The 8,666-nt window shown below is 57.4% G+C and overlaps 1 protein-coding gene across 1 annotated transcript; it reads right to left on the reverse strand.

The window, feature by feature from the left end:
- Positions 1-1,194: 1,194 nt before the first annotated feature.
- MAGEA10 (MAGE family member A10) lies at positions 1,195-6,905 on the reverse strand. Its single transcript, XM_072956505.1, has 4 exons — positions 6,827-6,905; positions 2,736-2,826; positions 2,516-2,584; positions 1,195-2,441 (listed from the first exon to the last, which is right to left on the reverse strand). Exon 4 carries the CDS (start codon positions 2,376-2,378, stop codon positions 1,287-1,289), a length of 1,092 nt encoding a protein of 363 aa, XP_072812606.1. The 5' UTR covers positions 2,379-2,441; positions 2,516-2,584; positions 2,736-2,826; positions 6,827-6,905; the 3' UTR covers positions 1,195-1,286.
- Positions 6,906-8,666: the final 1,761 nt, after the last annotated feature.

The following is an 8,666-nucleotide window of genomic DNA, read 5'->3' on the forward strand; positions in this document are numbered from 1 at the left end:
GAGCCAAAGACCAATTGTGTCCCTCCCTCCCAGCTGCTATTTCATCCAAACCACTATTTTCATTCATTTTACTCCCAAAGAAAATCTATACATGGCTCAGAACTGCCCAAAATACATTAAAGGTAATCTACTTTAAATGTCTTCTAATAGAGTTAGCTCTGGCTCTCCCAAGCCAGGGAAAAGGATGCTTGGACAGTGACTTCTGGGCATCATTCAAAAGATATTCACCCTTATTTCTCAGGAAACCTTTGCAGATGATAGGCATAAAACACCTAGTTCTTCTGTTATGTTCAACTGCACTGGGACAAGAGTACAGGACAGATTCCCTATTTGCCCCAGAAAGTGATTTCTCTCTGATTTATCTGGGATCTAAATGGAACTGCTGAGAGCAGTTTTTCTATCCAAGTTTTCCGTCACTCCTAAGATACCTGTCTGGGAGTATAACCACTGCTACCATGCATCTTCATTACAATTAACTCCCACAGAAAGAATTGCAGTTTCCCAAAGCCCCAAACTGCCCTGGTTCAGGGCACTTCCACTTCAGTGCTCGCTCCCAGACCCCCAGCACCTCGCCTCTTCTCTTACTTGTTCTGTGGGTCTTAAGGAACATCTCACCATCTTCCTTATATGACTGCTGCTGCAAGACTCTACCATTGTATAGGTTGAGGTATGGTCATGGTTACCCTAGTGTCCCCACTGCTAACATGACACCTTCCAAAGAGAAGACATGCAGTGAATGTTTGGAGAAATAAATGACCCAGTGAGCAGAGATATAATTTATTACCATTTAATTTCTTCTAGTCTTGAATAAGCTAAGAAAATCTAAGTATACACCTTAATTTTACAGAATAGACTAAAAATGATGAGAATTTTAAAAGTGACCCAGTTAAATTTTTTCTCAATTTTACTGCTAAGTTCTTTCACATTTCCAAGGAAATTTGTATACTAATGCTGTCTTATCTTGTTACAGACTACAAATAAAAAGGAAGATTTACCAATTTGTTTTACAAAATAGCAAAACTCTTTCTCCTAAACTGGAAAAGCAACAATAAGTGTGTAACCAATGTCATTCATAAACTTATATTCTGAAGTTAACAAACTTTCTAGTTAAGTAACAACATTTTAAAATACCAAAAAGAAAAGAAGATGAAATTCTAAGTCACCTCGATAGAACAGAAGCACAAAGATGTTATTCACTAGGATTCCCTCATCCCCAGCCTAGCCCTCTCCTACTTAGATCATTGACTGCCCTCTTAAAACACTAAGTGAAGAATCTGCCTTAGACTTCACTCAGGGCAGGAGAAGCTGCTGGACATGGCACTAGAACTTGCACTGGCCATGGCAGTAGTATTATCTGTGGTGGCAATTCTAGCCTGGGCTCTCTCTTCCTGATCTCTCAAAGCCTCTTCATACCACAGTGGGAAGGATCTAGGGTCACTCCCATTGATATTGGCCAAAAACACCAGGAGACTCATCTTGCTGATCTCCGCGTGGGCCCGGGGACCCCACAGGAACTCGTAGCGAGCGGGATCGCTGTTGGCCACCTGCCGGTACTCCATGTACCCCTCCTGCACCCACACGTTGGTGATGAGCTCCCTGGGCTCCCCGTAGATGCAGTGCTCCCTCCCAGCATACACCCCCATCATACTCAGTGCTTTCCACACCTCCTCCTCAGGGGCACAGTTGCCCTCCATGAAGATTATGCTCAGGATAAGTATCAGAATGCCCGTCTTGGGCATGCTCTGCTCATCACTCAGCATCCCATCATAGGTGAGACCCAGGGTGGTGACCAAGACATAAGACTTGTTGCTGGGATCCACTTCCTTCACATCAACACCAAAGACCAGCTGCATACACTCAGAAGCTTCATTGAAGATCACAGGGAAGTGGTCCTGGTCATCTTTGAAGACGATATTCAGCATTTCTGCCTTTGTGGTCGGCTCCTTTTTGCGATACTTGAGGAGCAGAAACTCCACCAGATCAGACACCTTGTTATCAATTGCACTTCTGGGAAATGACTCAGCACCTGGCAGTGCCTGTGAGGTGCTCAGACCTTCCTCTTTTTGGCTGCTAGAGCCATCGTCGGGTTCGCTTAATGGAGAAGAGGCAACATCCATAGGGGAGGGGGAGGTACTCTGAGGGCTTTGTGAAGGACTTGGGGTCTTAGTAACAACAAAAACCTCCTCAGGGGTGCTTGAAATCAGAGGAAAGCAAGAGGAGGAGGAGGAGGAGGAGGAGGAGGAGGAGGGGAAAGAGGAGGGAAAAGAGGAGGAGCAGGTGGAGGAAGATGAGGAAGCATCTTCCTCGACAACTATGGGAATCTGGGCCTGACTGCCTTCCTCAAGCGTGTAGCGCCGTCGCTTTGGAACATGAGGCATGATGACTGGTGTCCGGCTGACGACAGGAGCGTGGACAGGGGTGACAGATGGGGACCCACGGGCCTGGGAGAGAGAGGGAGTGTCAGCGGCCCGGGCTGAGAAACCCACCCTGGGAGGCTCTGACAAAGGCCACTTACAGGTCTCCTCTCCAGGGGTGCCCTCGGCCTCACAGGGGCTCTCCTCCTGGTGGACGGTCGTCTGTGAACCTGACGGGGGAAGTGAGGCGGCTCCTCAGGGTGCAGCCGGCACAGCCCGAGGCTTTGGGGGCGACAGGGGGTGGGTGGAGTGGACGTTGGCGTCGTGGGGTCCCCTCTGTTCCAGGAGCCCCCGGGCACACACTCAGGGCCCACACCTCACCTTCAGTCCTGGCACTGCCGGCCTCCTGTGCTCTGTGACCCGAGGACACGTGTCTCAGACCTAGGCCTTCACCTCCCGGTGTCTGGAGCCCCTGGGAGAGAAAGGAGGGGAGACCTGGGGTCTACACTGTGGCACAGCCCTGGACCCGCGTGCTGGCAGCAGGCCTGGGCTCTGGCAGGTTCCCACTCTTCTAGGGTGGGAGGTCCTCTCCGCGCTAACTCAGGGTCCTCACCGTGACTCCAAGCGGGACCTGGGATTCTGCGCTCCAACCACCTGAGGGCCCCGTCCTGATAGTAAGTCCCCGGTCTCTCTGAGCCCTGGATGCGGAAGTCAGGACAAATCCACGTGTGCTCATCCCGCCTGGGGGCCTCCCAGGGCTGACAGCAGGGGCAGGATCGGTTGCGTCCCCTCTGTTCTGGGGTTTCTGGTCCCCTCACTCCTCCCTCAGGGTCCTCCCCTTGACTCCTGGCAGGAGCTGAGATTCCCCCCTCAGCCCACCTGAGGCCCCGCCCGTCATTCCGGGACGCCAGTCCTTCCGAGACCCGCATTTCGGGAACTGCTGCCCGAGGTCCTCCCGCCCCATGGTCTCCCAGGACTGGCTCTGTTCTGGGGTCCAGGGTCCCTGAATGCTAACTCGCGGTCGTCACCTTCACTCCCAGGCGGCCCTGAGATTCTCTCCTCCGCAGACCTGAGGCCCCCGCCCTTTCACTATGTCCCCAGTCTGTCTGAGACTGGGATGCCGAAGTCAGGACAAACCACGTGGGCCTGTCCTCCCCTCGGGCCGCCGGACGGCTGAAAGCAAGGGCGCCTTTCTGTGGGGTGGCCACTTTTCTGGGTTCAGGGGCCCCTTCTTCCTCCTTCAGGGTCCTCACTTTGACTCAGGCGGCATGTAGCCTCCCCTTGGAACCCCCGAGGCCCCGCCCCTCATCCCAGGACCCCAGTCCCTCTGAGGCCCGGATGGCAGGAAATGCCGCCGGTGCTCACCCTGCCCCAAGGCCTCCAAGCCCCAACACTGTCCCGGGGTGCAGGAATCCTCCGTTCTCCCTCAGGGTCCTCACCATGACTCAGGCGGCATGTGGTCTCCCCTCCGGCCACCCCAATCGCGGCCCCTCATCCCAGGACCCCAGTCCCTCTGAGGCCCGGATGGCAGGAAATGCCGCCGGTGCTCACCCTGCCCCAAGGCCTCCAAGGCCCAACACTGTCCCGGGGTGCAGGAATCCTCCGTTCTCCCTCGGGGTCCTCACTTTGACTCCGGCAGCATGTAGCCTCCCCTTGGAACCCCCGAAGCCCCGCCCCTCATCCCAGGACCCCAATCCCTCTGAGGCCCGGATGGCAAGAAATGCCGCCAGTGCTCACCCTGCCCCAAGGCCTCCGAGGCCCAACACTGTCCCAGGGTGCAGGAATCCTCCGTTCTCCCTCGGGGTCCTCACTTTGACTCAGGCAGCATGTAGCCTCCCCTTGGAACCCCCGAAGCCCCGCCCCTCATCCCAGGACCCCAGTCCCTCCGGGACCCGGATGGCAGGAAATGCCGCCTGTGCTTATTCCGACCTGTGGCCTCCCAGGACCGACTGTGTTTTGGGGTCCAGGGTCCTCATTGGTCGCTCACAGTCGTCAGCTTCACTCCCAGTGGGAAATTGGATTCTCTTCTCTGCAGATCTGAGGGTCCCCCCACCCCCCATCTCACACTAAGTCCCCGGTCTCTCTGAGACCAGGGTGCCGCAGTCAGAGCACAACACGTGGGCCCACCCTGCCCTCGGGCCTCCGTACAGCTGCTAGCAAGGTTCCTTTTCTGTCGGAATGCCTCTTTTCCGGGTTCGAAGACCCCTCAGTTCTCCCTCAGGGTCGTCACTTAGGAGTCATGTGGTCTAGCCTCTGGCCACCCGAGGCCCCGCCCCTCACCCCAGGACCCCAGTCCCTCTGAGGCCCAGATGGCAGGAAATGCAGCTGGTGCTCACCCTGCCCCAAGGCCTCCAAGGCCCAACACTGTCCCGGGGTGCAGGAATCCTCCGTTCTCCCTCGGGGTCCTCACCATGACTCAGGCGGCATGTGGTCTCCCCTCCGGCCACCCCAATCGCGGCCCCTCATCCCAGGACCCCAGTCCCTCTGAGGCCCGGATGGCAGGAAATGCCGCCGGTGCTCACCCTGCCCCAAGGCCTCCAAGCCCCAACACTGTCCCGGGGTGCAGGAATCCTCCGTTCTCCCTCGGGGTCCTCACTTTGACTCAGGCAGCATGTAGCCTCCCCTTGGAACCCCCGAAGCCCCGCCCCCTCAACCCAGGACGCCAGTCCCTCTGAGACCCGCATTTCAGGAACTGCTGCCCGAGGTCCTCCCGCCCCATGGTCTCCCAGGACTGACTCTGTTCTGGGGTGCAGGGTCCCTCAGTGCTCCCTCGCGGTCGTCACCTTCACTCCCAGGCGGCCCTGAGATTCTCTCCTCCGCAGACCTGAGGCCCCCGCCCTTTCACTTTGTCCCCAGTCTGTCTGAGACTCGGATGCCGAAGTCAGGACAAACCACGTGGGCCTGTCCTCCCCTCGGGCCGGGCCGCCGGACGGCTGAAAGCAAGGGCGCCTTTCTGTGGGGTGGCCACTTTTCTGGGTTCAGGGGCCCCTCCTTCCTCCTTCAGGGTCCTCACTTTGACTCAGGCGGCATGTAGCCTCCCCTCTGCCCACCCGAGGCCCCGCCCCTCATCCCAGGACCCCAGTCCCTCTGAGGCCCGGATGTCAGGAAATGCTGCCTGTGGTCATCCCGCCCTATGACCTACCAGGACCGACTCTTCTGGGGTCCACGATAACCTCCGTCCTCCCTCATGGTCTTATCTTGATGCAGGTGCCATATAGTCTCCCCTCTGCCCACCTGAGTCCCCTCCAATACCAGGACCCCCGTCCTCTGAGACCCGCATTTCAGGAAATGCTGCCTGTGGTCTTTCCCGCGCTATGGCCTCCCAGGACTGACTCTGTTCTGGGGTGCGGGGTCCCTCAGTGCTCCCTAGCGGTTTTCCCTTTCACTCTCAGCAGGACCTGGGATTTTTTCCTCCGCAGCCCTTAGCCCTCCCCTCCTTACACTATGTCCCCAGTCTGTCTGAGACTCTGGTGCGGAAGTCAGGACAAACCACGTGGGCCTGTTCTCCCCTCGGGCCTCCGGACAGCTGACTGCAAGGTCGCTTTTCTGTGGGATGGCCTGTTTTCTAGGGTATTGGGTCCCTTCCGTCCTCTCGCAGTGTCCTCACTTCGACTCAGGCGGCATGTAGTCTCCCCTCTGGCCACCCGAGGCCCCGCCCCTCATCCCAGGACCCCAGTCCATCTGAGACCCGGATGGCAGGAAGTGCTGCCGGTGGTCATCCCGCCCCATGGCCGCCAAGGTCCGACTATGTCCTGGGGTCCAGGGTCACTCAGTGCTCCCTGGTGGTCGTCACCTTCACTCTCGGTGGGACTTGAGGTTCTCTCCTCCGCAGACCTGAGGCCCCGCCTCCCTTACACTAAGTCCCCAGTCTTTCTGAGAGCCGTGTGAGGAAGTGAGGACACATCACATGGTCTTGTCCTCCCCTCCCGCCTCCGGACATCTGATAGCAAGGGTGCCTTTCTGTGGGATGGCCTCTTTCCTGGGTTTCGGGTCCCCTCCCTCGCCCCTCCCTTCATCCCAGGACCCCAGTCCTTCTGAGACCCACATTTCAGGAACTGCTGCCTGAGGTCCTCCCACCCTCTGGCCTCCCAGGACTGACTCTGTTCTGGGGTCCAGGGTCCCTCAGTGATTCTTCGGGGTCATCACCTTCACTCCCAGGGGAACCTGAGATACTCTTCTCTGCAGTCCTGAGACCCCCTCCGCCCCCTTTCACTGAGTCCCCAGTCTCTCCGTGACCCGGATGTTATGAAATGTTGCCTGTGGTCATCTCACCCTATGACTTCACAGGACCGACTCTTCTGGTGTCCAGTTTCCCTCAGCACTCCCTCGCGGTCTTTACATTCACTCTCAGCAGGACCCAGAATTCCCTCCTCCGCAGACCTTAGCACCCCACCTTTACACTAAGACCCCAGCCTCTCTGAGACCCGGATGTCAGGAAATGCTGCCTGTGATCATCCCGCCCTATTACCTACCAGTACCGACTGTTCTGGGTTCCAAGATCCCCTCAGTACTCCCTCGCAGTCGTCACCTTCACTCCCAGGCGGCCCTGAGATTCTCCCCTCCGCAGACCTGAGGCCCCGCCTCCCTTACAATAAGTCCCCAGTCTCTCTGAGACCCGCGTGAGGAAGTGAGGACACACCACGTGGGCTTGTCCTCCCCTCCCACCTCTAGACAGCTGATAGCAAGGGTGCCTTTCTGTGGGATGGCCTCTTTCCTGGGTTTCGGGTCCCCTCCCTCGCCCCTCCCTTCATCCCAGGACCCCAGTCCTTCTGAGACCCACATTTCAGGAACTGCTGCCTGAGGTCCTCCCACCCTCTGGCCTCCCAGGACTGACTCTGTTCTGGGGTCCAGGGTCCCTCAGTGATTCTTCGGGGTCATCACCTTCACTCCCAGGGGAACCTGAGATACTCTTCTCCGCAGTCCTGAGACCCCCTCCGCCCCCTTTCACTGAGTCCCCAGTCTCTCCGTGACCCGGATGTTATGAAATGTTGCCTGTGGTCATCTCACCCTATGACTTCACAGGACCGACTCTTCTGGTGTCCAGTTTCCCTCAGCACTCCCTCGCGGTCTTTACTTTCACTCTCAGCGGGACCCGGAATTCCCTCCTCCGCAGACCTTAGCACCCCACCTTTACACTAAGACCCCAGCCTCTCTGAGACCCGGATGTCAGGAAATGCTGCCTGTGATCATCCCGCCCTATTACCTACCAGTACCGACTGTTCTGGGTTCCAAGATCCCCTCAGTACTCCCTCGCAGTCGTCACCTTCACTCCCAGGCGGCCCTGAGATTCTCCCCTCCGCAGACCTGAGGCCCCGCCTCCCTTACACTAAGTCCCCAGTCTTTCTGAGAGCCGTGTGAGGAAGTGAGGACACATCACATGGTCTTGTCCTCCCCTCCCGCCTCCGGACATCTGATAGCAAGGGTGCCTTTCTGTGGGATGGCCTCTTTCCTGGGTTTCGGGTCCCCTCCCTCGCCCCTCCCTTCATCCCAGGACCCCAGTCCTTCTGAGACCCACATTTCAGGAACTGCTGCCTGAGGTCCTCCCACCCTCTGGCCTCCCAGGACTGACTCTGTTCTGGGGTCCAGGGTCCCTCAGTGATTCTTCGGGGTCATCACCTTCACTCCCATGGGGACCTGAGATACTCTCCCCCACAGTCCTGGGCTCTGGCAGGTTCCCACTCTTCTAGGGTGGGAGGTCCTCTCCGCGCTAACTCAGGGTCCTCACCGTGACTCCAAGCGGGACCTGGGATTCTGCTCTCCAACCACCTGAGGGCCCCATCCTGATAGTTAGTCCCCGGTCTCTCTGAGCCCTGGACGTGGAAGTCAGGACACACCACGTGTGGTCATCCCGCCTGGGGTCCTCCCATCTCTGATAGCAGGGGTAGAATGGGGCTAACCTCTGTTCTGAGGTCAAAGGTCCCTTCAGTCCTTCCTCAGGGTCCTTTTCTTGACAAATTGAAGATACTGGGACTCCTTTCTCTGCTGGTCTGAAGTCACACCCCTCTATCCAAACCTCATTTCCCTGAGACTGCATCACCCACTTCCTCAGAAGAAAGTCAGGGGCCTCCACATTCCCCTGACTTGGGGCCTCTGGGGGCTGACTGCAGGGAGAGGGTGAAGTCATGATCCCCCTCTTCTAGTTTGAGAGTTTCCCTCAATGTTCCTTCAAGATCCTCACCTTGACTCCTGGCAGAGCCTGAGACTCTTCCCTTTTGTGACCTGAGTCTGTCCCCTTCCAGCCAAGGCTCTCACTGCTCTGAGACCCCCAAGACAGAAATGAGGGAAGCTCACAGCCTGACAGCTCTGCGGGGG

The sequence above is a fragment of the Vicugna pacos genome, chromosome X (genome assembly GCF_048564905.1).
Source record: "Vicugna pacos chromosome X, VicPac4, whole genome shotgun sequence".
Taxonomy (NCBI): Eukaryota; Metazoa; Chordata; class Mammalia; order Artiodactyla; family Camelidae; genus Vicugna; species Vicugna pacos.